Here is a 27,824-nt window from a genome sequence, read left to right on the forward strand (position 1 = left end):
GACGAAGGCTCTGTAATAAATGCAAACACTACAGTAAACGTACGTTCTTCACGGTCAGATCTGAGTGGTGGTCCTCTTCTGAGAGGTGGCTCTCTGTCATCAGCACGTCGATCTCTCATGTCACGACCACCTCTGTCCCATTCTTCACGACGACCTGAATCTCTCCAGCTAGAAGTTTCCTCAGCTGGTCCTCTTCTCCAACCGGCGTCATCCCTTTTGCCATTCAAAACATAAAATAAAACTAAATGATTAAGATCTTACTTTGGCTATGGCAAGAAGCAATAATAAATCACAACACAGATCTTTTTCAGGCCAGTGAGTATCTACCAAATATACTGACATACTTCCAAAACCTTTTTCGTTACTCTGGAGCCTAACATCAAATCCTCTTGATAACAGGTTTTTTAAAAGTACATATATTTAAAAGCAGTAAAGTATTTTGGGATTCATTCTGTAAACAGGTAACGTCTTCTTAAAAATAAGAAACCAAAAGGCCCCTAAAATGCCACTATCCACTTACTGCCTTAAAGTGCTTAATTTCATACAAACCAACCACTATTCCTTTCACTAGGTGATCTCACATTACTCCTTTAACATCAAGGCACCTTTTCTTTAAAGCCAAAAAAAAAAAACCCAACAGACACATTCTACAAGTACTTAAATAGAGAAGTCAAACCTGGGACGCCTGAAACGATCATCTCGATCAAAATCTCTCTCTCTGTCAAATTCACGGTCTTTCTCATTCTCATCACGATCTTTCTCCCTGTCCCATTCACGGTCTCCTGGCGGTCTCGAGTCCCGGGGAGGCCCCCAGCTGTCTTCACGAGCCTTTTCTCGTTCTCTCCATCCCCCTTTGAGTAAGAAACAGTCAAAGGAATTAGTGACTGACCTCTGATCTCTCTGTAGACAAAGAATCCTTTACTTCCCTCACGGAAACTGGTTCCTCAAGTTTTGATCCCTGAGGATCCAACTCAAGATGCTTGTAAAAAGCATGCACATTGAGTGGGAGCCACAGACAAAGCACTGTAGAAACTGCTTCATGTGAAGACAGTAATAAATATGGGACTGACTGCCTGTAACAGTTTAGCAGAGACCATTATAGCCTGCACTTTTCAGTCAGAAACCACAAACTCTGAGCTCAAAGTCTTGTGCAAAACAAATGCAGGAAGAAGTAAAAGGGGTAGCTCAGACAGCAGACACCTCTGCAAAAATCTACAAGTGCGGAGGTTTTAGGCAAGCAAATTTTAATGGACATACTGCTTTTTAAATCACTGTCTTAAAGGACAACTGTTGTTTACAGTGCATCCTGCAGTATCATTCAGTTATTTATGAATAGGAGATCTTTATTACGCAGCTTGCTTTTTCCTTAAATAGGAAAAAGGTGAAAGATTATTGGAATGCAAGTATCAAGATTTATGATAACTTTGCTACGGGTTGGGTTACAGAATTAGTGCCTACTTTGTAAGGCTGATGTGGCACATAAATCTGAAGAAACAGAACCAGGAAATCAAAATCATATCTAAATATCACATCATATTTAAACATCATCAGCAGTTCTGAAAATAAACAGTTGTAGTAGTCACCATCAACGGGATTTAAGACTAGAAACAAATTATACAAGAATAGGGTAACTCAGATTGTAAGGGACCTCAGAAGGTCATCTAGGCCAAACCCCTGCTCAAAGCAGGATTTTCTAGAAAGGTAGATACAAAAGCAAAAAAGGAATGGTAAAACCAGGAATATCTTTGTACAGATTAAAAAAAAGCTCATCAAAACCAGACCCACTTGAACAATGTATCAAAATCCTCCTTAGAAGGAGGTTAATTTCAGACACACAGAGAGAGAAGGGAAAGAGACCAAGGAGTGCTAACCTAGTGAGAATGTTTCTCTCCCGTCAGAGCACTCAATTTGTATATTTTGGGTTTGTACATCGGTAAATTACGAGCATTACTGTGTGATCTCTAGGTATCTTCCAGGCAAGCAATAGTCGCTGCTGCATCTTTTTTTTTTTTTTTTTAATTCAACCAAATCAAAAGGTTTAATTATACTAAGTAAAGGAGCGTCCACATTAGCCAAATTAATCCAGACATTTTCAGAGGTGATTCTCCCATCTCTGACACCAAGTACATCACATCATTATCTACTAGATTAACACACGCTTTGGAGGGAAGATTAGTATATTATAATATTTTACCTGGTTTACCAAATGGTCTCCAAGGACCTGGCCTTGAATCATCACCACTACGCCACGGACCCCGGTCATCATCTCGTCTGGAGAGCCTGTCATCATCTGCGCTACGCCATGGTCCCCTGTCATCATCACGCCTTGACATCCTGTCATCATCCATCCCGCGCCTGGGACCTCTGTCATCATCCATCCCTCGCCTGGGACCTCTGTCATCATCCATCCCGCGCCTGGGACCCCTGTCGTCATCTGCGGCTCGCCAGCTGCCCCGGTCATCATCCAGCCCACGCCTGGGTGGTCTGTCATCATCCAAAGCCCGTCTGGGCGGCCTGTCGTCGTCCAGCCCACGCCTGGGTCCTCTGTCGTCATCTGCTGCACGCCAACTGCCTCTATCATCATCTAAGCCGCGCCTGGGTGGTCTGTCGTCATCCATAGCGCGCCTGGGTGGTCTGTCGTCATCCATAGCACGCCTGGGACCCCTGTCGTCATCCATTCCACGCCTGGGACCCCTGTCGTCATCCATTCCACGCCTGGGACCCCTGTCGTCATCTGCAGCCCGCCAGCTCCCTCTATCATCATCCAAACCACGTCTGGGTGGCCTGTCCTCATCTAATCCACGTCTGGGCGGCCTGTCCTCATCCCCTTCACGCCTAGGTGGCCTGTCCTCATCACCTTCACGCCTAGGTGGCCTGTCCTCTGTTGATTCCATAGAAGGACGTTCCTTTTCTTCTGCAGCACCACGTCGAGGCAGATCATCCCCTCGCCGCGGCAGGTCATCCCCTCGTCGGGGTAGATCATCCCCTCGCCGGAAAGATCTTTCATCATCTCTTGCTTCTCCTCGACGCCAATCTCTACAAAACCATAGGGAAAAAGCAGAAGTAGAAGCTAACATTTAGGAAAGCTGTACATATTAGATCAACAGTATCAAACTCCCTCAAGGTCATTTCTGAATGTATCCACTTGATGTGTGATTGCAAACACATTTACAGAGCTTGCAGTTTCCAAATGCACACGTTCCAATTGCCTTCATTGCTATGGGAAAGTGGTAGGTCACCATCTCTACAGCTTCAAACTACAGTTTGAAGGGGCTAACTACAGTCCCTGTTGGTTATCTGCTGCAACACAATAGAGAAGAGGTTTGGTTTCTACACCAAGCCTAATTTGACAAATTTGAGCTAAATCTCAAAGAACCAGTATTTAAAAAACCCCACAGCCATCAAAAGTAAGTATCCCCCTTCTTCACACACATACCAATCTCTGTTTTTGTAGGCTTTGGCACACTTCCAGCCCAAGAGATTGGCAATACTTTCACTGACAAGCATCCATGACTAGATACCGCAGGACAACATAGTAAACTCATGACTCAATCCACCGCTACTGCCTGACGGCAAGCAGGGTGCACCAGGCGCTGCCAGGCTACCGGTGCTTGCAGACTCTCCTTACTAGGGGGTACGTGGGAAGTAAAAAACTGGTGAGAATTTTCCCTAGGCTACTGAGTCATCAGTCCATCTTTGAAATATGTTTGGATTTGTAACACCGAAAAGATCAGACACTGCTTAACAACGGTTAGAGCCTTCCATTCTTGTCACTTCTCTGGACACACCATTTACAGTTTAATGTCTACAGGATTTCACACATATATTTAAGACCATAAACCTTGGCTTTGTCACCAGATTACTTTATTTCAGGAAATTAACCTTCCTAAGCTGGTTCCTCAGCAATAAAAAGAAACAAGCAATAGTACATCACAGGGATGTACTGGTACCTGCTTCCTGGCAAGAGAAAAGAAACTGCGCTGGAGTTGAATCTCATGGATTAAAAAAAAAAAAACCCCAAAAAAACCCAAAAAAAACCCCAAAACAAACTCCCCAAAAACACATCAAACCCAAACTGAAACAAAAAACACCACCCCACAGGTCTAGAAATACACTATGCTACTAAAATATAAACAAAAGGACACAAATGACTTGCTACAAAACAACAGATGTAAGACTCCAAGGTGAAAACAAAGAGGAAACATTTTGTGACAACTCTGTATCTCAAGAATTTCAAGGATTTGAGAGCAGCATACTTCCTAGTTTTAGAAGAACAAGGGAGAATGCAATTACCATTGAGCTGTGAGAGGAAAACAAGACATGGAGATTGTTAACTTCCATTTAGACTCAAATTGGATAATCTTCTCCTTTGAAAGATGTGATTATTTTGATGTAAAATACATGTAGATAAATGGTTTTCAAGTTCATCAAATGAACAAGTATTTAATTCATTCATAGTTAGGTACTGCTTCAAGGTTTTAGGAGTGTAAAATCTATTTTCAAACTATTACTACTCTAAATTTTAAACTATTACTTGCAGGAGAAATTATGCCTCTTGTTTTTACTTTTTTTTTTTTCCTCATTTGACAACTTCAGTCTTCATACTTCAGCTTTTGTCCTTTCCCTTGTAGAAGTCCTAATTCCCACTTTAAAAGTTTACTGAAATTAAAACAGGATCTGATAAATTAATAACAACAGAAGGATGCATTAATATTAAGAATATTATCAAATGACAGTCAATGACAGTCGTGCAACCCAGTTTCTATTACATAACTCACTTCTCAATGACTTCTAAAAACCCACACGCAGATCTACAAGAGCTGAAAGCACGCAGACAGCTTTACCAAATAAAGCAGAAATTTGCTAGAAAAGTTCACACTGTAGTGTCTACCACTGTTACAGGTTTGCAACTTTTTTTTTTTGCTTATCTTTTAACTCAGGCACAAGCAGCAGAGACATAAAACAGAGGTCAACTCCCCTTTTCTATACATTTTGCCTTTTTAATATTTCTTGCCTATAAGCACACAGGCATTTGCTGATCCTTTGGGATAGCACTCTGTGGCAGTAATAACTTTAATGAGCTGTGCTGAGTTATAACAGCCTGTAGTACTGCCCTGCCACTTTTAGTAAATACCAGGTCTGTATTAGTTGTCATTTCATTGTTTCAATGAGTAAGTGTCTAGTTCCTAACAAAATTTTATGGATTTTCTGTAATCTAGAGAAAAAACAAGAGGTACCACTGTAAAATGACTTTTTCTACTAAACCAACTGGCTTTTAATTTTCCTCCTACACAGCACTTTTATGTTAACCTCTTTCTATTGCAACTGCAATATTTATAGTATTTTTTTTAACATCAGGATTTACTTTCTTCTCTTCCTTATAAAATTTTATTACATCTACCACAGAACGATCATGAGTTTTATTCTCCTCTTTTGTTTCTTATGATAACTACCTTTCTTGCACAGTGAAGGAACAAAGCAAATACTCACAGTCTATCTGCAAGACAGACAGCCCTTGCTGGACTTTTCTGCCTTTCTATAATCTGGTTTTTCTTGTGACAGGAACTACGGCACGGAAAAGATTGAGAACACTGGAACATGCTGATCACCTGGAATCCAGGACTCCAGGGATTGCTGCACAGTACAATTGGTTGCTCCGCGACTGTAACGACTTGTGTACCAATATGGCATGTACGCCAGGACTGTGCCATTTCCACGAGAAATTAATGTACTTTAGACATCTTTTACAGCTTCTCTCCTCGTACAAACTGTTTTAATGCATATATCCAACAGCTGTACTTAAAACCAGACATATGCTGCGAATTAAAACCTGATGCTCTGTCCTCTATGTTACTGCCTTTATCATTTGATTCAGAAATATATTTTGGAATTATTTTACTCAGTTACAGTTAGGTTTGCACCACTGTGTTTGTATCCAACATAATTTTGCTTTAGGGTTAACCTCCAACTGAAACTAGACTGGCCTCTTTTAAAGAATGCAGAATGAAACCTTTCTTCCGCAATTATGTTTGAGTGTAATCACTTTTATTACTTTGCTATTTTCACTATTTTCTAAGTTTGGCAAAAAAAGAAGAAAATTTAAAAATATTAAAAAAAAACATTCAATTTTACTTAAAATTCCATAGAGATTAGTTTTGATTGTTCTCAATATATCCTTTTAATATTCCTCAGTATATTGCTCTTAGTAAAAGAGAGAAGGAAAGTTTTACCAAGCATGCTACATAATAATCCAAAATATGCCTAATTTTAACTCCTCAGAAGTCACTCACGTCAATTTCTACAAAAGTTGAATGAGAAATGATTAAGATAACACTTATTCAGAAAAACTCTATGCTATAATGATTCAAAAATGAATTTGATTTGCCTGTACCATGCTGTTGTGAAAAAAAAAAAAAAAAGCACATTGAAGCATATAAAGAATGCATTAAATACTTCTGCACTACTATTAACTTCTGTTAATAGTTAATGGCTTCACCCACGAGTTTCATTCAAGTTTTGATTTTACAATTCACAAGACAGTGGGTCACTACCAAGAATGGCAACACAGCTTTTAAGGAAAGACTGGAAGACTATTTTGTTTATCAAAAGATTATACTCAAATACATTCAAAGAAATTACTAGAGAGAGAAAGAGTAAATAAATTTGATTACATTTTGGAGACAGAGTGAGCTGTAATGGATTTAGATTGGCGCACTGGAAATTAAGGTTAGACATTTATAAAAATCTATCTACCTAGAAGGCTAATTGAGCAATAAAACATACTGCCAACTGGAACAAGCAGTGGTATCTCCATCAGCACAGACTTTTAAGAACAACTAGACATGCATCATCAGATACATCCTAGGCACAGTTCATCCTGTTGTGGAGCAGAAGGATGCACAAATATTAAAGATCTTATTGTCCACAACTGTGTAAACAGCCTTCATTATTCATTAACATATCCAAAATCCCAAAAATATATAGATGTGAACAAGCATGGAGATTTTTTTTTTGGTTGGTTGTTTTTTTCTAAAAGTGCAAGTACCTTCAGAATATTCTTCCTTCAGAAATCCTTCATTCTCTGTTCAAATCTTTCAGAATTTTGTTGTAGTCTATGGCACATATTTTCTGTTCTGTGACTCGCTCTGCAAGTCAAATAGTTTAAGACTCTGAATTCTGACTTTACTACTCTTATATACTACTGTCAGTTTTCTAAATGGAAAATGTCAGCTTCATAATGCAAGAATCCTGCATTTGTTTATCATCCTTCCCCATTCTGTACTTATACAATTGACCCCAATGTTGAGTGGAACAGAAATATTTTTAAAATAAATCAAGTAAGCAAGTTGTTTATCAGATGCAGGTGTCCGCTAGCCTCCACGTGTCTAAGCTAAATATAACAGGAACATAATCTGAATGTAGTTCCAACATAAAAACTCTCTCTTAGTTTGAGATCCTTACAAAGCAATTTTTTAGTAGAAGGTAACTTTCAGAGATGTAAAGGCAAGAGACATTATTCAGTTAGTGCAGCTTTAGCAGTAGCAATAAAAAGGAAGCCTACACATTTTGAGCCCAATACAACTGGTGTTTCATAACCCAGGGATTACCTTTCCACTGGTGCTCGTCGCCATTCCGATTCTGTCTCGCCACCTCTTCTCCAAGAGCTTTCAGACTCCCTGTCACCCCACCGAGATTCCTGCATGTCAAAAAAAATTAGGAACATTCTCTCTGGATATTTTAAAATTAAGATTTTCAACATATAATTTATTCCTTTCAGAGCACACTATATTATTAAAAACTCACTTGTTACACTGTAGAGAATACTGAACTATCAGTAGTTTGAACAACTTAAGTATGGTATTAACTGACTAACTTCATTGTTTCTGGCAGAGTTTAAAAACGATATGGTTCCCTTTGTGCCACATACTTTACTAACAGGGTAGGACATATGCAAATACACTAAAAAGTTGATGAACAAATGTATGAACAATAGTTACAGAAAGCCATAGCTACCACTTGTTAACACAAAAAAAAGATGTTCTAACAGTTTCATTTTCCTGCTGCTTAATGACAGTAGGAATTGATTAAAAAAAAAAAAAAATTTGGTTTTGTGCTTTCTAATCAGATCAGAAAATGTAACTAATGAAACTGAAAGCTCTCTGTACCAGAGACCGTTTTGTTCCGGGTTTATTTTGCCTCAATGTACAGAACAGGTGAGGTGTTTGTGATTCATACACATTGCTTAGATGCAGGGCAGAGCAAGAATCAATTTTTTATTTATTTATTTATTTTTTAAATAAGGTAAAATGTCTCTCCCCATTGCTGGACAAACACAAACCATTTAAACTACTTCTAACATAGCTGTTTATTCCTTAATTCCATCACAAGAAGCAAATTAGGTAAACCATATAAAATACTTGATTTCACATAATGACACAACCTCTTTATAGAAGGGTATTGCAGGTTTAAACTGCTCTTTGAGAAATGTTTTTATTTGTCAAAGTTGATGCTTCAATACGGAGAAGTACACAGGCTGTGCAAGATCTCGCATAGCCACTACTCCATGAGGGTCTATTTAAATGCTTTTGAAATTACCGCAACGAACAGGAGTGAGCAAAGAATCCCAAAACTACAAATGGCATTTTTCATGTGGTATAGATATCTTTCTCAGAACCTGAGCCAGTTTTTCCATATAATCAAGAGCCCACGGCTAGAAGTACGGGAAAAATACCAGTGATAACAGTCCATCAGGTAAATAACCAAAACAATTTATACAAGCTCTGATCACTTATCTTCATGGTGTTACTCAATGAAGTAGGCATTAAACAAAGACAATGACTATGGTGGATGAAGTTTAAGTTCGCTTGCTGATAAGCTCTGAAAAAGTGGGAGCACAGAAAGTATGGTACTCATTCACATTTTTTTAAATCATTAAACATTTATTTGCACATAACTTTTGCTTTGTTTCCTGCTGGACAGGGATAATTATTTTCCCCAATACTTATATTTGTAAATGAAAAGTTGCACACACCTCTCGTTTTTATGTTACAGCATATTTATTATAAAATATAAAACTATGCTTTTATGTTTAGTTAGGGATTTTCCTTGAGTATCTACTCTGATTCCTGGCTTTGGCATGAGTCACTATACTTCTTCCAATACAGCTTTCCTCTTTTGCATTAAAGAAAATTTTATTCAACGTTTATTTTAGTCTTTATTTGTTTAGGTTTTTAACAGCTTGGATATCTTAGTAGTTTCTTTGTTTCACTTTGTTACTAAACTACAGACTCCAGATCCCACACTGAGCTGATACTAAGTGACAATCACTTAACTATGAAATTAGTCAGTTATGCTACAAGTTAAAAAACAAAATTTAGCCTATGGTTTTACAATGCTACCAGCTTCTTCCAAACAATCTGCAGAAGAAGGAGCAGTCAAAAAGAAAACAAACCTGCAAGTATTTACCCACCTTTCGTGAAAATGGGTCATCCAGACCTCTCCTTTCTTCTTCTCGACGACGCTCTCTTTCTTCTATCTCCATTTCCCTTTGTCGTTTTTTCTTCTCCAGTTCTTCTAGCTTTTTGACACGCTCCTGGTATTCACGCTGTTCCTGCTCACGTTTCTCACGCTCAATGCGTTCCTTTTCCTCACGCTCTGCAGTTAGAAAAATAAATAGAACGTATTACCAAAACAAATTCCATTACTTTGCCGTATCTACAGAAGGGTTACAAAATAACCTCTCCTCTTTGACCCCTTTAAAAAAAAAACAAAACAAACAAAAAAAAAACAAAAAAAAAACCTCAGCAAGCATTTAACAGGATGCGCTAACCATAGGATCTGTTTTCTGGAAGTATCCTAACTCCAGTAGCAAAGGAAACCTTGATACATCCATTAACCTGACACCTTGAACAACGGCTGCTAGCGAGAAAGGAAAGAAAATTTCCAGTACATCTACGTTTACTTGATGTACAGACCACAAATATGCCACATAAAATAACGGTAACTACCTCAGGCATAGTAGAGGATTCCTTCCTTAGAAAAGGTCAAACAAAAAAAAAAAAAAAATCAGCTAGCAGTGTGAGAAATTTGATATTCAGGACTTCTTGGGTTTTGTTGGTTTGATTTTCAAATCTTGCATGATTATGAACTCTGACACATAAAATCATCCACCAAGTAACAAGTAGGAAAGAAATTTACCTTACAGGATGCCTACCACCTCTTCTCTTCTAAAGCCTTGAAACGGGCTACCAGACAAAGCAATTCACAAAGAAAGGCGTGTGAGTCGCTTACAGTTCCTGAGTTCTGATCGGACACCCACGTTTCCCTTCTATTCTCTTTAAGATGTGCACAAACCAGTGGCCAGAACTCAAACTAAATGACTAAAATCAAAGACTCGGTTTTTCATTAGCCTCCCTTACTTCATCGCCTCCTCTATCCAAGTCTGGGAGAAGGGGAGGGCAGGAAGCACTCATTTGCATTCATTTCCCCTCCCTCCTACAAAGCTTTATCTTCATCTCTATGCTGCTCACACAAGCATTCACAAGGTGCACTACGTAAAATATAAAGGTACAGCATCTGTCCTGGTTTTGGCAGGGATGGAGCAATGACCACCAACGGAAAATTAAGAGATTTCCTCCAAAACAGTGAAACAGGAAGACCAGAAGTTAGCTGTGTACACACCTGGAACGGGTCAGACAGGCAAAAGACAAAATAATCATGTTCTCAATTATACCTTTAAGCAGCTGTTCTTCTCGTAATCTTTGCTCTTCTTCCTCCTTTTCTCTGTAGTAAGTAATACGCCTCTCTTCTTTGCGTTGTTTCTTGCGTTCCTCCAAACGATTACGCCTCTCTTCTGCTAACCGTTCCTGGAACTGCTTAAGTTTATCCTGAAATACAAAAAATATACATGAAACCACCAGAACTGCAATGTTTAAGAGCTAGACAGTTACACAAATTGCTAAATAAAGCTTCACAGCAACACAAAGCAACTGCAACATATTAACTTTGCTTCACTGAAAAACAACTGTTTGCCATTTTGACCTTTTTCTGCCATAAATTTCTTATAAGGGAATACACCCCTATTTAAAAGAAAGACAATCAGCATGCACCATTTTAGTCCTTCATCTGCTTTTTCAGGAAAGGAACTACCTGAATAATAATTTACCAGTACCTAAAATACATTACCTACAATTATCTATGCCATTGTAAAGAATCACATGCAGTTACTTAACTTACTTTACCATAATAGCTCTTTTGCGTTGTTTATTTTTTTTTAAACCACTTCTTACTGCAAATGCCAAATCATCAAAGGTACAAACAGCCTCAGCAAATGCAGAATTTAAAAAATGTAGGGCAAGAAACAAAGGCACAGTTCTTTCCCTGCCCTCATGGTCTAATTTGTTATTAAATTTTGCAAGCATAAAACATAACTTCCAAACACCTGGACTATCAAAATAATTTCCACATTCAAACAAAAAGATTAAAAAACCAACAGGAAGTATTTCTATTTATTCTCAGCTTCAATATTATTGTCAGTATTATTCCATCACCACAGTAAGTCCAAGCACTTGTACAGATACAGCTGGCTGCTCATATGCTACCCAATGGTCTCTTAACTAACAGCTGCATTGAAATTAATAATTTACATATCTTACATTTTCCATATAAGCTATTCCAGAAGTTGTCAGAAATTGTAAGTAATAATACCTAGGAATGAGTGCAAGAATATATATTTTTTTTTTTAGTCAAAGGAGAAAATAAACAATTCTGTAATTTTGGGCCATTCTAGATACTAATTTGTTTATAGTTTTGATGAGGAATCACTGAGTCACAAGTTTAGTTCCTCACTTTAGGGGAATATTTTATTACAATACCGTATCTTGCATACCTCATAAACTGTTCGTCGTGATGCTTTAAGCCTGGCTTCAAATAAGTCTCTATCCTCCAACATCCTTGAGAGTCTGTTCTTATGCTCAAGGGCTTTCTCACGCTCCAACTGCAAAGTGGTGATCTAAAAAAGAGATAATAAACAAAGTATTACAAAGTAAAATCTTATTATATATTTGCATTCAATCTGCCTCAGCCACTAAAAAGAGAAATTATCTTTTCCTCTTTCAGATCCAAGACAGAAGAAACTGCTGTCCACTAGCACAATGAAATTGTGAAGCTAACATTTCATTCTCCATATTATTTTTTCCCTTCTTTCCTAGGATTGAGCTGGAAAAAAAAAAAAAAAAAAAAAAAAAAAAAAGACAGTGCAAAACCCACTATTTTTCATTCATCGCTAATAGATTTTATCACCTGAACAAAAAATTCTTACCCTTTCTTCTTCCTGTTGCTCCCACAGCTCCATATCATGCACTCTTTGCTCCTCGTATGCAGTCTTTATTAAAGGAATTTCTTCTAAGCGCTTCGCTCTTTCAAAATAGTCAATCTAAACAAAGATAACACACCTTTAGCACGTCATAATGCAAAGGTCAAATCTGGAAGACTCAGTCTTGAGCATCCCCCAAAGAAAACTCCCATATCTGGAGACTTCTTCAATATATCTGCTATATTATTGTTACATAAGAACAACCACGCTGGACCACATCAAACGTCCACCTAACCAAGAATCGGCCTCTACCACTGGCAACTAAGTGCACTCCCAGGAAAGGATGCAAGAATAGAGACAGGTATATATATTACACTCTCTCAAAATCATCAGTTTTCAGCTCCCAGCATTTCCTGTGTTGAAGTTTTTTTGTTTTAGTAGGCATTGGTGTATTTCTCCTCTTGTCCTTTTGAACTCAAAGCTGCTTTTCATATACAACATACTCTGGAAAGACTTCCAGTGTGCCTATGGCTCACAGCATGAAGATTCACCTTCTACCTACAGATAGTTTTGAATATGGCTCCTACTATAGCTTCATTTGATGCTTCCTAGTTCACTATCCTTTGCAGTGCAGGTGCTACAACAGGTACACTCTTACAGATCACTGCCACATCCTCTCTCCAGAAGTCTTTCAGACGCAGGGGTACTATTTTACATAGATGTTTCTCAGACAGAAGCCAGTCCACATCATTAATAATTCTTGTTGGCCTCCTCTCAAACTTCCAGTTCTACTGCGTCCTTTTTAAGATAAGGATACCAGAACTGCAGACAGCGCTTGAGATGCAGAAGAGCCAAGTCTTCATTGCTGACTATGAATGTTCAGTTCAGAGAAAGTTTGGAGCCCACAGTTGACTATGTAAAGCAAAAGACTAAGGGATTTTTTTTTTCCCCACTTTCCCCCCATGAAGTATTTTATATCTAAACAGAACATGATTCAAAGACTCTTCCTTTTATCCCACAGCTGCAGTTTTCTTTGGTGAAGAATTCTGCACAAAGCTTTTTGGAAAGTCCAACTTAGTTACACCAACCAGATCATCCCTACTCATTCGTTTGTTTTGACAGCTTCAGAAACTCCCAAGAGGAAGTCCAGGCTTACAATTCTCTGACAGAAGCTGTGCTGACCTTTCTAGGCAGATCATATTTACTTACCCAGGTGACTATGAATTCTCCTGTTTAATGTATTTTCTGCTACTTTGCCCAGTACGAGCATCAGGTTCACAGGCCTGCAGCATAAACAATCCTCACTGGAACCTTTTTAAGTAACCTTCCACTTTCAAGCTAACTTTAAGTGACTTGAATTACCAACTATATCAAATAACCTGGTTACATACTTCTATTTACTATGACAACATGATTCTCACACTTATATAGCAACTCAAGTTTCAGGCAGATCCTCTTCTGCCATCTAGAAGGGCTCTAACAGTGGAATTTCTTCTGTTTCAGTGAGGACTAACACAATTAACTAATTTAGCTTCTCTGTAATGGCCTCACCTTCTCTGAACATTTTCCAATTACAAATCTTCCCAACTAAGACTCAGTTCCCATAGAGCTTAAGGGTACTTTTTCAAATTAACTCCATTAATTAGAACAGATTTGTGCACTCATATAAAGCAAGTGAGTTACTAATAACACACTTACTTTTTTTTAGTTTCATATAGTAACATTTTCAACACCGAAGTTTTCTGTATATATAAATCTGCATCTCAACACAGTAGTTCACAATCACTAACTAAAGTATTGTATAGACAGGGTTTTGTACCCTTCCTACTCTGTACCTTTTTCTCCTGATTCTTCAGACGTTCCTGAAGTTCCTTCTTTTCTTTTTCCAGCTGTTCAACTTGTTTAGCCATAATGAAGTCAGGATCCAATTCTTCAAGATCCTATAACCAAGTAAAGTTATCAATACAAAATAAACATTTTTTCTATTACAAATGTGGTTTGTTTATTAGTTTAAGCTTCTCTGCAGTTTTCCCCTTAACTTTTAAACTAATTTGCTTCAGAAACATTCTCAGTTTCTTTTCCTCTCTTTTAGGTAAGTTATATTTTATTTTTAAAAAACTCTCTAAAGCATTTGTATCTTGATTTTCAATTGAGGCACAGCCCACATATTACAAAATTGGATCTGCAGGTCTATTTCGTATTTCAGATACTGTTTAAGCAACAAGTGGGGCAAGTAAAACCAACTGAAAAAGAGCTGGACTTAATTCTTCCAGGTAAAAAAAGTCCGACCCAAACTCAGAATCAAGGTTTACTTACACTGTTGAGCAAATTAAATATTCAAGTGTCAAACTGTCTCATTTTTAAGAGAGACTGTTTGTAAGACCAGTTACAGTATAAAACTAGTAAAAACTATGAAATTCAGGCAGCTTTGCAACGTAACACCAAAAGCATAAAAAAGTAACTCAAACTTCAACAGTAAGTTGTCTACCTCAATATCAATATCTTTAAATGCTTTGGCTCCCAGTTCAGTCTTCTTAATCTGCTCCAAGCGCTCACGAACAGTCTTCTTTTTGATTTGTTCATGCTCTTGCAGGATACGCTCTTTCTCTCGTTCCTTTGCCTCCTGGCGCAGTCTCTCTTCTTCAGCTTTCCGGACTTTTTGTAATTCTGCTTCACGTTGTTCCAGTTCTTCTTTTTCACGCTGAATGTTTAAACTTTCAAGGCGTTCTTTTCTTTCCTCTATAGTTTGGCGACGTGCAAGAATACGCTGATGCTCCTTCCTTGAATTTTTTAAGAAGGCAGTGACTGCCAGCTGATGTTGTTCTTCCTTCTCTTGCTGAATTTAAATTAAGAATAAGACAATGATGTACATAGCATCTCTTTAAAAAGGCAGAAAGCATAGCAAGTGCTTCTGAAAGAAAACTCAAAGTTAGTTTTATTCTCCGACTTGCCAACTGCACAGAAACACAACTGTAATGGCAAATCTAATCACTCATACAAGTGGCGTAACAAGGTAGTACCAACTGACTGAAACCAGGTGGAAATAGAGAAAGTTGTCTGTATCAGACAATATTCTGCATCATATCTTAGGTATGATATTTTCACACTTTCTTCTGTCCAAAAGTAACTGCACACTCATATATCAGTGATATCTCATACTGTAACTGATGGAGGGGGTGTCAATCTTGTTTGTCTCTGCATGTGTTAGCAAGTATAGTGCCACACGTACTGTATTTCACCAAAGCTCCCTTGTTTTTAAAGTTTTGGGGTTTTTTCCAAACATTAACATAAGGGAAAAATATCCTAATTGACACAAAGCACAAGATGATAAAAACCTGATGACTCTCTCTCTCAACAAATTAGGAATAAACGTTGTATATAAACTCATTTTAATTAAATAATAAAAAGCACTAGACTTCTGGACACTAGCATATAGACTAGTCTCTTAAGATTCTTTAAGCAGTTTGCTCACCTCCCCGTCACCAGAGTACCTACACAGCTCTTTGTAGAGATTCACGCTGCACACATGAAGAGGTAAAACTGTGCCAGCTCAGGGAGCTGCCCATTTTAATCACTCCAGCAAGCAGCAAAACATTGCAGCCCAGTCAGCTCGCTATACTCCCTTAGTCATGCTGCTCTTGAAAAGTGAGCTAGCTCAGAGGTATTTTTAGCAATCTGTCACTTCTAGGGCATTCAACAAAAACACTGAAACATCTATACTTTGCTGCAGATCTGCAAGCACTTAACGATAAACTGTGGTGCCAGAAACACAAAAATGAAAAGCTTTAGATTAATTTAACTGCTTTGTAAATCGTAACAAATTTGACAGAAATGAAAAGCTTTTAAGTGCTTGAAAAAAGTGAAAAGTTTCAACCTGAATAATGAAGAAAAAAGGATATAAACTTGTTCTATAGCTTCTCTAACCTCACAGATCAATATTAACCTTGATACTAAAATTTTACAAGTGTAATTACTAGCATTTGTGTCTTATTCAGCTAATTGTACTAACATGTCAAGTATAAAACTGTCATTCCTATTTACAAATGTACAAATAAAGTATGGCTTGTTGTTTTTTGGTTTGTTTGTTTGTTTGTTTTTTCAAACCACAATCCATCTATCTAACATCAATCAATAATAAAACCTTTTTAGGGTAAAACTTGCATGGAAGTATTTTGATCTTAAACACTATAAAACAGCTGATGCGTGTTCAAGTAACATAAGTAAGCTACCATTAGGTGTCATGATACAGTCCTACTCTGCGCGTTTATATTTTAAGAATATTACTTCATATTTCAACCCAGATAGAGTCTAACATCAAGCTATCAGCCTTTTTTCCATAAGCAAAAATTATTTCCCGTTTGCTACGAAACCATTCTTTCATAAACATAAAGCAAAACAAAAATTACCACTGCTCTTTTAAGAGAAGTGAAGGTTTAACTTGCCACAACCAGAGCATGCTGGAAATCCGTGAGTGATTTACACCTTGCTCCAAAGGGCTCTGGAGAACCTGAAATGTGAGCTCATCGGTGAGTCCGACCTTGAAGCCAACAGCCCAGTGAGGAGGACAGGGAGTGACAAGGACAGGTCAGTTCTTGAGCTGTGGGATCTTTTGTTCATGTTTTTAGATTCCACTATGAAGTTACATTCCAGGTTCTTCACAACAGCAGTTTCTCCAGGAAGAATAAAGAAAGCAGGCTCTTGGATTTTCAAAAACGCATGCAAAAGTTTAAACAAACCCTAGCTCTATAGGCCCATCTATGGCTAAGTTATTGTTTGGTATATCCTAAATCTGACATATGCAAGACTGGCAATTTAAATTCAGGCCTCTTGTGTACATTTTTACATTTAGTTATGAACAAACACTAACTAGCTAAGTGCATTTAAGAATGACTTCACAAGGACAAACAGCTGACTACCATCAGGCTGAAAAAAAATGAAATAAAAAGGCACATTTAATCTGGGAAAACATATTCATTACAATATAAGCTTTGGTATAAAGTGTTGAGTTATTAGCTTATGTTTCTACTTAATCCACAAGTATATAAATGCGGTCCATCATTACTGTCAAATTATATCAGAGATCGTTACCACAATGCTCTGAAAAACAGAGCAACACACTTCTGAAATAAACAAATGTAGAAAAGCACGAATCTCCACCTACTCAAATTCTTGCCGTGTCATGTTTAATTAATCATTAGACAGCTCAATGCCTTTCCTATGTCAAGGAAAAGGAAACCACGTAACTCCTTGGTGCAATATTCAAGTATGATCTCACAACTTCAAAACAAGCTTGTCTTGCTAAGCCAGAAAATTTACATCTATTAAACAGGTGAGTATGTAAGAGATGCAGAAGGATACTTTAGCATTAATAAATACATCAATGCTACACTACATTTGTGTATATTAACACTTCAAGGATCAACTATTTGTTCTGAAGGGAGGGGACAGCAGTAACAATATTGATTACCACTGCACTGAAAACAGATTACTGGAAGGAGCAGTTGATCAGACAAGCAAAAAGTAAAAAATGGCTGCAACAGGGCAACAGATAAACATCACACAACACACGGCAGAATGTCAGAATTTGACAACGTTTTCAGAAGACTTAAAACGACTTACCAGTAAGTGAGGAGGCTTAATGACTGCAAGAGCCTTAGCCAGCGCTGAGGACATCGCAGTCAATTGATTTCTAATTTGCTCAGAAGGCATGCTTTGTAGTTGAGGGCCTAGCGGAGCATCTTCTCTAGTGCTGTAATTCAAATCTGAGCCAAAACTCAGTGTCCGGGTAGTATGATCAAGGCGAACCTTTGCAGAAAAAAAAAAATAGGAAGAAAAAGGATTGTATTATTTATTAAACAATTTCTCTGTTGCTCTTCCCATGAGGGAAAAAAAAAAAAAATCAGCTACATCAGAGTATGAGAAATGCCAAATTAGCAGAAGAATAGCAGCACTGTGAATAAAAGCTTGATTAATTTCCACAGTTTATACAAAAAAAAAAGGAATCATCACTGGAAGAGGCTGAACTTTCAATGAATATATGAAACAAGCACTGCAAGAGAAATCATTCTTGCCTCTTCCTCCACATTAGCAATAGGAGAAACAAGAATTCTGACTTTTAACGCAGACAAAAAAACATCTAAAACATAAGATAAAGTTGTGAATGAATGAAAGTTGTTAAATGAATTAACTCAGCTTTATATATAAACCTAAATGGACAATTACTAAGCAACCTCAACTAAAAACTACTTGTATCTTATCAACTGCTTAAACATTTCATTACAGGCTGTCATTCATATTTCTGTAGAGAAACACAGAGAACTTTACCAGCAACGCAATCTTCAGACATCGGTTCACATCTCAGACATAGCGGTTTTACTTCAATCACTTGGCTGAACAAAAACCAATATCAGCAGCTGCTAGCTCTTCAGTCTTGCACAACTAATTCAGCACAGTCAGAAATTCACATCCCTGTTTGTAAGACTTGGCTTCAGGGTATTCTGGACTAAATGACTAGGGCTCACAAAAATACACACCAGAATGCACATAATCGTCCATTCTTAATGTATGGTCACATGCATCATTTACTCTAGTTTCTCTCCATCTATCAGAATCCATTGCCTTCCTTGGGTTCAATGCCAACCAGTTAGTTTTCATCCAATGTAATAGACATCAATCCACACAATTCATGGAAGTTTTTGCACAGCACTTACTTGTAAGTCACAATGTCTGGCTGCATCAACAATATTACGTTCCAGCTGGAAAGCATCAACAAAAGGAACCAGGGAAGTCAGACGAGAAAATTCAATGCTCTGATAAATCTGGGCCACCTGTATGTGAACAGAAACATTAGGCATTTTTCCTCACTAAAAAGAGAACAGAAATAAAAGTTGCTGTACAGGCTCTAAAGCTAACTTACTAAATCATCAATAAATGAACGTATGTACATATCAATACAATTACAAATACTCTTTCAAGATTTTACTTCCGTACTGTATTCAAACTTAAGATTAAATGGCATTCCTGAACGGCTTCTTTGTATGAAGGAGACTGGCAGCAGTAACTACACACAACTATGCTGCTAATTAGCCTTCAACGATTTCTTTAGCACATCAGAAATAACACTGCTCATCACTTGTAATGAAAGCAGGTCAATGAAATGTGCATTTTATCAAACCCCAAACCCAAAATATCCCATCCAGATTTTACTCAAAAAAAAAGTTTTAAGAAATGATAAATTACCTTAAATGAGACATCACAGATCTATAACGCAGAAAATCTAGGCAAGAGATTACGCCATTATATGCAACCATTAAGTACAGCTACTATGGCTGTACCTAAATGATGTACAAACCTGAAGATACAGGTCATATTCTGGAAAAAAGTATTTCAAAATCATAATGGTCTTCTAGTTGATGGAAAAATTTACTTAGGCATGGAAGTTTCCAACTTAATGCTCTTCCAAAACATTTTACAACTACATATACTTATGAACATACATTTTCTTTACTCATACCTGTTGCAGAAGGCGAAGAATGGTATTGTTTTGCAGGTGAGGAATATACAGCTGCAGTTCAGGTTCCTTTTCAGCTTGGTCTTTCACCCAGTTCAGAACCTATCAAAATTCTGAAAAGTTACTCTATCTGCATCAACCCTTAAAAACTTCAACATTAAAGTACAAAGTATAGTTCTTAAACACTTCTAGTTTACAGCTTATGAAACAACAGCACTTCTGTGCAGATACTACATTGTTTTACTGAAGTGTATCTTGTGATCAGAACACTTATTGATAATGGACAGCTAACTTTTTTTTGTATGAAGGCGACTGACAGTACTGGCAACATTTACCACACTGCTAATTTACCTTCAAGTTCTTTTTAGCACCTCAAATATCTTTGTTCCCACTATCAAAGAAAAAGAACATGATGTGCTTTATCAATTGCTCTCACATTATTTTACCTCCCAATACCCTACATTTTAATAATAAAAACAGTCATTGGTGTTTTTTTCCACTTCCACACAACTCACTTGCCTTCATACCCACATGTGTGCAAACACAGTTTTCTTATTTCTGCATCTTTAAATAAAATGTAACTCAGCATCACCTCCACCACCAAGACCTTCTGATAAGTTCTCAAAACTCTGCATCTTTACAGAGCCCCTCTGAAGAGCACCCTAGAGACCTGAATTACTTCTTATTCTATTTCAATAACCTGGTGCACTATGTGAATCAGATGTTATGTACATGTCATTCTATTGGAATTTGGCCAAATAAAGCCTACAACTGAAGATTCTGGTAACAGAAAAAGCTAGATGGTATTTACCACAAATCAATATTCAAATAACAGGCTATCGGTCAAGACCAATTACTATATACACAGAGCTACAAAACATACCTTGCTGACACGGCTACACAACTTGAGTGGGTGAAAGTCTACTTCAAGCCAATTGTAAAGTTCTTTCACTTCTGGAACAACATATTGCACTACATTGAACCTCACCTACAGTCAACAAAAAAAAAAACACCAAAAAAAACCAAGATTTAAAAATAAGTACAATATTAACAAATAGTTATGCTCTAAGAATTCTATATTCAAGAGGTTAAATAGTCAGACGTACCATTTAATACGGAAGACTACTTATTTTTTATTACAGCATTCTTAATTGCAGTGACAATAACTACACTACACCATTTAACTGTAATTATAAAAATAGAAAAGTAGACAAAAACATACAAACAAGAGAAATATATAGACTAGAGTACCATCCTCAAATTATTAGCCATTTCTAAGGTACAAATCCTGCTACATAGATGTACGCCCACACCCAAACTAAAACCACAAATCTCAGTCCATAAGTAAACTTCTGAAGTTTTAAATTGTGGTTTTAAGGCAAACTGGAGAGATACCAGAAGAATAATTAACAGAAATTGTAAAATGGACCTCGAATGCAGGCTTTAGGCATACATGCAAATGACTGCAAGAAATTCAGACACCTCTGAAAATACCGAACTGTGACTGAATGCCTGATTTGTTTATGAATATCTGGAAAGGTCTAAAGACAGGTAAGTCTAGCCTGCCTTCAAATTAAACACAGGAAGTTTTCATAACCACTTAGGTCCTTACAGTCCACTATTTGATATCTGACCTGTGCTTATTTGAAATACATTTAAAACAGAAAAAGAAATACTTGGTTCAGTTAATTAAAACACACTTTAGAGTAGGGGAAAAAAAAAAACCCCAAAGTTCTAGCTCACAATCCCTTTCAGATCCCTCAGTTTCAAAACAACATTTGTTGCTTTGGTGACATAATATTGAATAATATTGAATGCACAAAAGCATTCAGGCCTCCCATTATTGCTTCATTTTCAAACAGCCCTTCTTGTGAATCTGAAATTTTAACACTATACCCTAAGTCATAAAATTTACCATAAAGCCGTTTTAATTGTTAAACTAAGCACAGTGCTCTAAAAGGAAAACAGTCCAAAAAGAGGACTCAGTGTTTAAAAGCTGCTCACCTGAAGACCACTACCTACCATATCATTAATAAGACTGGCACGCGTAGGTGGGGCCTGAAGACCCAGCAGCGTTGCCAGACGTCGCTGTTTCTCAACAATTATACCATCCATATCCAGAAGGCGAGCAATATCAGTTCTCTCAGGAGTTATAGGAATTGACAGAGTGGCCAAAAGGACTCGAGTAGACATCCTGTTGACAAAGTATAAATGCAAAAGATGAACTGCAAGAGAACACTAATTAATTCCTTTTCATACATATGCCAATTCAAGAGTAGGAATGAGTAGCATTCACAATGCAAAACTGTGTAAAAATATCAGTGATAACAGAATAGACACCAACTGTGCAACAAGAGTACAGAATCCAGCGCTCTTCAGTGACCAGGCTAAAGATTTTGATAACATCTTTTCGTAACTTACATATGTGTGTATATACCTATATATACACAGAAACTATAAAGAAATTTAAGTTGCCTCTGTAAATATCAAAATGCTATAAAGCAATGAAAATAGCAGGAAGCAGCACCTTTAAAAACTTACTTTAGCAGCAAATCCACACGTCATTTTGACTGCACTGATTTTTAAAGTTTATTGTGCAAGACAGATGTACTTTTCGATGTAACAATACAAAAGACACTAAATATTTAAATTCTGACCTTAGTACGCAGATGAAAAAGAATATAAGAATCTCCATACAATATTTATTCCCACCCGATTCTGATTCTATAAAGGCCTGAAGTTCATGCAGTTAATGACTGAATGCTTCAAAAGCCTTGCCAGTATCATACTTGTTACCAAAAAATTAAAGGCCATTTGGCTATACAGACTTTTCTACATTAAGGAAAAATTTATACTAGTTATGATGAAATCTTCTGAAGTAAATACGACTCGGAAGATAAAAAGGAACACAGACACTTATTAACTTGCTTATCTTCACAGCCAGTAACAGAGAAGGAAGCTTAACGAAGGTTATCCTGATGTTTACATTATTTATACTGTAGCTTTGTAAATAGCCTTCTTGCTCTAGGTTTCTTTTAAAGCAATTAGTACTGGCCACTTTAAGCAGAGCTGCTCCTAGCCATACATGTCATCTGCTTCTTTTGGGGTACAATTTAGTTTATTTTGAACACATGAGGTTAAAAATAGATCTTAAGAATCACATTAAATATCTTTCCCCACCTCTGCATCTCCTCTTGTGTCAGATTCTTTCGCATTTCTCTTGATAAGTGATAAAGTCGGTGAAGTGTGGACGCATGAAAAAGTGCATTTCCTGATTTCCAGAAGACAGTTGAAACTTTGTGATAGTAATTTGCCATCAGCTGCGGTTTGGGTGGTTTCTTAGACAGTGCAAATAGCCCATGAATATCCTCCACTGCTTTGAAAGCTTCCTAAAAAAACAAATATACTACTTTTAGGAAGTTTTTTGCAACCCCCAAAAAAGGGAAAAATATACATTCACTAAAGGTTATAAGACTATAATATATTTAATACCACTTCAGTTCTGCCAGCTACATGAAATGAAATTAAGTACTTCCTTCCTAATAAAAAAATCATTTGAACATACTGCAGATCCATTAACTCTATCTGCTTAGAATTTGATAGTTAATGATTATTTTGCGTATTTTTTTTCAAATCGGTTTCTTTCAGATTTTTAAACTACAAACCAAGGTGAAAAAAAACCCATTAACAGAATAACAAAAATTGTACTATTTTACTATTATACCAATACTACTATTTACCATTTTTCAGAAAAATTATGTTTGTGATTAAAAAATGGGTATAGTTTCCCTAAAAATACATGTAATCTTGGAAATGCCTTACATTTAATTACTTACATACCTAAAAAGGAAACAAAACAACAGAGAACAGTCTCCAAATTCACAAAACCAAAAAACTTGGCTTTTTAAGAAATTTGACATCAGAAGGGTTGTGACAGCCAAACATCTCTTTGAAAAATTTGCTTTGATAGTGCCCTCACTGGCTAGACACTAACATAACTAACTAGCAACTAACTAGCTGGAGCCTCAGCCTAAGAGCAGGCTTTAACATTTACCAACCACTTCCTAGTGATCTACTTCATGAAAACGCAAGACGGCAGAGGTGAAGGTGTCATCATCATCTCACTTTCACAACTCAAAGTGACTTCAATCACTTTACTACTACACTTTACAAACTACTACTAGAGGAAGCTTGGTTTGAAACGCTATGCAGGAACATCAGACTAAAAATTCAATACGCATGTGGTACCACATTCTAGATATTAAAACTTTATTCTTTGGCTATTATCCTGTCTTTACCTTGGAGTATAAACCATGAAACACGATCTGCGTGGAACAGACTCTGCAAAGGCTGAAGACTACAGTGTGCCTACAGGAGCCCCGCTGCATACCTGCCACAGCTCCATGCTAATAGCACTGTCGAGCTGCACGAGCCTGGTCTCCAAGTGCATTGACTGACTGTCAGGATTGTTGAGGTTGATTGCTGTGCTTTGGTTATGATGACGCTGGATCTGGCCCAAATGCATTCGCAGGTTATCACAGAGTTTACGGAACTCAGCTTTACGGGTGTACTGCAGGCAGAACTTAAAAGCTGCAAAAATGAACAATATAAATTAAGAATGCTCACTAATGGTGACTTCGTAGTCGTTCTAAATGGGATTCAAATATGTAAATGAGTACATTTAAAGAATCTTCATTTATAGTCCGAAGACGTATAAACAAGACGCAATCTAACTGTCACGCACAATGAATACATGACAATGCAGAGCACTTCCATCTTGACCTCAAAAAAATGACGATGCTTCTACATAACTAAGCTTGAGGAGCAAAGCCAGTACTTGAAGTGTCTTTAAAAATGTTCTAACTTAAACAGTGAATCTAGCTTTTATTTTGAACTACGTGCAAATAAAATTCTGTAGATGGCAGAAATTCAGTTTTGGCTTTGTAAAATGTGGGAAAAAATTCTCAAATAATCTAAATATGGTAAAATTAAATTAAACTTTCAAATTACTGGAAATGACACAGAAAAAAATTGTCTTGGATCCCGTAGTTCCTCTCAAAAACTCGGTTTTTGCTTTGCCACTGCCACTTTGAAAATTCTAAAGTATTTCTACCAGAAACAGGAAAAAAGGAAGTCTTGATACTGTAGCACAAAGACTTAAATACACTAAAGCACCTAGAACTCATCTGGCAGTCGTCTTTCCTAAAGTACTTGCACAATTTGGATCCAGAGTTAAAAATCTAACAGACTCTTCTTTTCAGAAACACAGAGTCCCAAGTTATACATACAAAGGACAACATTTTTCCACTCATCTGTCATCCTTAAGAAAAGATTAACACTATAAATTCAATTTTTGCAGAATAATGTCAGAAATAATCAGACTAGACTTTTTCATATTACCTTCTGCATAATATTTTGCTAAATTATACCCATGTCAAAATTGATAGTGCATCTTAATTATACAGCAACCTTTAGCACACACTAGTTTGTGAATTAGCTGACATAGAACATATTAATGGAAGACACATTTGCCATTCTGCGTAACAAAGCGAAAACATAACCAATTCTGATCAGTTAGAAGAAAAAAAAGACACAGCACCAGTAGTTCTCATGTTCTCAGTATGTCTAGGAAAAAAAATAACTTTTTCCTTGCAGACTCTGTTACAAGAAAAGAAACCTCAGTAATTTTAAGGAACTTTCATAATTTTAAGAACAGTGTGTACATATTCTTAAGAGATTAACATATTTCCTACTCTGAAGCAATATGCAAATACAAATAACCTTTCATTTTCTAGTTTTACAGGATGTAAAACAGAAGTCCTAGATCTCACTATACTTAAGATTCCATCTTCTGACTTACCTTGCTGTGCAATATCATGGTACAGGCGTTCCACTCGAGAATTATTCCGGAGAAGATCCAAACACTGTCTATATGATTCCCACAGAAATTTAACCCAAGGTGTCAAAAGCAGTCGGTCAGTACGATCCTGAGTGTCTTCTCCACTTACAGCACTCAGAAGAACACTACAGTTGAGGTAGTGTGTAAGGAAAAAAAAAAGTGGTTTATTCCACACAATTCTCACCAATTTTTCTTATCAAGATCTAAGATGGACTTACAGAAAATTTAATTTATTACCTACACTTACTGATTTTTTTTTAAAGGATATGGACAGATGGCATCTTCCAAAGTCAGCTGAAATGGTATAAAACATTTTTTTTCAATCCCACCTTGTCATCCCTCTTCCACAGATCCCATCACATACACAGCTGTACTAACAGTTAACATGAGCATTCCCTAAATCAATAGATTCATCTGAAGAACATAAATATGCAATCAGAGCTAATCTCCCTGCCTGAAGCAGATTAGGAAGTTCTCCCACAAACCATTCTGACAACAGAATGGAGACTTCTCGCAGAGCTTGAGTGTGGTTTCATCCTAACTTGGTACTATTTGTTTAAGCCAGGTCTAAGTGAAGGTCTATACACAACCTAAAGCAGATATATTTGCTGAACCTTTCTTCAATTCCTTCTACCTTCTCATTATCAATCCAACCAATTATAACACTCTGCATCAATTTTTTGTACCCTTTCTTCTATTATCTCATCAGTTACCCAAGCAAGTTTAAAGTAACATTACCTTTTGTTTGTACATGCATAATGTGGTCAGAAAGACCGGAGGTTATGACATACAGGAATTAAAATGGCCTAATATAATTAATAGCATTTGTAGATCAACAGATAACGAGCAGCTTTCAGTAATCAACTCTCCAATACCATTACAGACGCATATCTGAGTAGACCCTAGAAAGCAGTGACTCAAGTCCCAGAATGGCTCCTACTGTATCTACGTTTTCTGTTCTTTACTTTTCTTTACTTGGACTCAGGATTTTGTTCAATGCAAAATATGGTTCCTATTTTTTTTTCTTACCTTTAGAACCTCTAGAAGACCACTAGTATTCGATCTCAAATCCACCATCTTTCTACCTCAGTTCTCTGAATTGCCAACATCCTTCATGAAAATAAGGATACGACAGGCCACCTACCTTTCTGGAGTTTGGATGTTATCTAAGTCTTCTATGTCCAGTACCATCTGCTGGGATTCTTCCTTAGCTGCTTCTGTTTTTTCTTCAGCTAATTTTAAATAGGCTCGAACAACATCTTCCAAAGATTTGATGTTCACCTACATTAAAGGCAGAAAATAGGAAGATGTTTTCACCCACAACAGGCAGCAAATATTTAAAAAGTAAATGTTACAAAACTAGGAACACCTAAAAGGTAGAATAATTCTAACTCAAGACCACTCAGTTACTTTTAGATCACATCAGCTGACACATATGATGCTTACTACAAAAAATAATAATAAAAAAAAACTCAAAAGCCATACCTGCTGGCAGATATTCTTGTACTGGTACAGTCCTTCTTTTGCCAGATGACTCTTGCGGAGATCCACACAGAGTTCCAGGTACTTCAACATAATTGGTTCGTGGATTTTCTGCCATGTTCGGTGTTTTTTACTTTTCATAACATCATAGAGAACATCAAGGGCAGGCTGCTTTTTGCCGACCTCAAGGAACTCTGAAAATAAAATACAATTAGCAAGAGACTTGCAAACCAGAAGACATATGTTTTTACGCTTAACACTGTAAACTTTTCAAATTTAATCAACTCTAACCAACGTTCATTGATGGCTTCATTTAGCTGGTCATATCAAAAATGCTGGCAGGAGCAACTGCAGCGGCAGCCTTTCAATGACATAAGTGGAAAACGAACACAGACATCTCCATTCACATGAAAATTTCAGAATGGCACAGATGTCTTTCCATTCATCAAGACATCACTGGGCATTTCAAATATATTAAGAAAATATACATATCTGGTTTTGAAGCTAGTTTCATCAAGGACAACGAATACTCACCATGAGGCTTGTAGTACAACACCTACCAATGTCATTCAACAAGATGCAAGCCATCCAGTGAATCTGAATTTAAAAAAAGTCCTGCC

At 37.0% G+C, this 27,824-nt stretch overlaps 1 protein-coding gene and 1 non-coding gene across 4 annotated transcripts in view; both read right to left on the reverse strand.

Annotated features, from left to right (window-relative positions):
- Positions 1 to 27,824, reverse strand: part of EIF3A (eukaryotic translation initiation factor 3 subunit A) — a 33,160-nt gene that overhangs the window by 1,834 nt on the left and 3,502 nt on the right. The window contains exons 2-22 of one of the 3 annotated variants that reach the window (XM_086751903.1): positions 27,208 to 27,398; positions 26,867 to 27,003; positions 25,684 to 25,847; positions 24,214 to 24,413; positions 23,004 to 23,212; positions 21,846 to 22,017; positions 20,707 to 20,811; positions 19,827 to 19,925; positions 19,024 to 19,140; positions 17,933 to 18,118; positions 14,802 to 15,149; positions 14,149 to 14,253; positions 12,320 to 12,433; positions 11,888 to 12,010; positions 10,733 to 10,886; positions 9,470 to 9,654; positions 7,608 to 7,696; positions 2,663 to 3,036; positions 2,195 to 2,392; positions 677 to 851; positions 44 to 213 (exon numbers count right to left, since the gene is read on the reverse strand). In XM_086751903.1, coding sequence (XP_086608029.1) covers positions 44 to 213; positions 677 to 851; positions 2,195 to 2,392; positions 2,663 to 3,036; positions 7,608 to 7,696; positions 9,470 to 9,654; positions 10,733 to 10,886; positions 11,888 to 12,010; positions 12,320 to 12,433; positions 14,149 to 14,253; positions 14,802 to 15,149; positions 17,933 to 18,118; positions 19,024 to 19,140; positions 19,827 to 19,925; positions 20,707 to 20,811; positions 21,846 to 22,017; positions 23,004 to 23,212; positions 24,214 to 24,413; positions 25,684 to 25,847; positions 26,867 to 27,003; positions 27,208 to 27,398 — 3,615 coding nt within the window. Of the gene's footprint in view, positions 1 to 43; positions 214 to 676; positions 852 to 2,194; positions 3,037 to 7,607; positions 7,697 to 9,469; positions 9,655 to 10,732; positions 10,887 to 11,887; positions 12,011 to 12,319; positions 12,434 to 14,148; positions 14,254 to 14,801; positions 15,150 to 17,932; positions 18,119 to 19,023; positions 19,141 to 19,826; positions 19,926 to 20,706; positions 20,812 to 21,845; positions 22,018 to 23,003; positions 23,213 to 24,213; positions 24,414 to 25,683; positions 25,848 to 26,866; positions 27,004 to 27,207; positions 27,399 to 27,824 lie in introns of all 3 variants that reach the window. The other 2 variants (XM_086751902.1, XM_086751901.1) reach the window with 2 other exon arrangements.
- Positions 19,345 to 19,477, reverse strand: LOC147600126 (small nucleolar RNA SNORA19). The gene has a single exon (XR_015259129.1). It is a non-coding gene; the product is annotated as a small nucleolar RNA SNORA19 (small nucleolar RNA).

This window comes from Chlamydotis macqueenii, chromosome 7, assembly GCF_036417535.1.
Source record: "Chlamydotis macqueenii isolate bChlMac1 chromosome 7, bChlMac1.mat, whole genome shotgun sequence".
NCBI classification, from domain to species: domain Eukaryota; kingdom Metazoa; phylum Chordata; class Aves; order Otidiformes; family Otididae; genus Chlamydotis; species Chlamydotis macqueenii.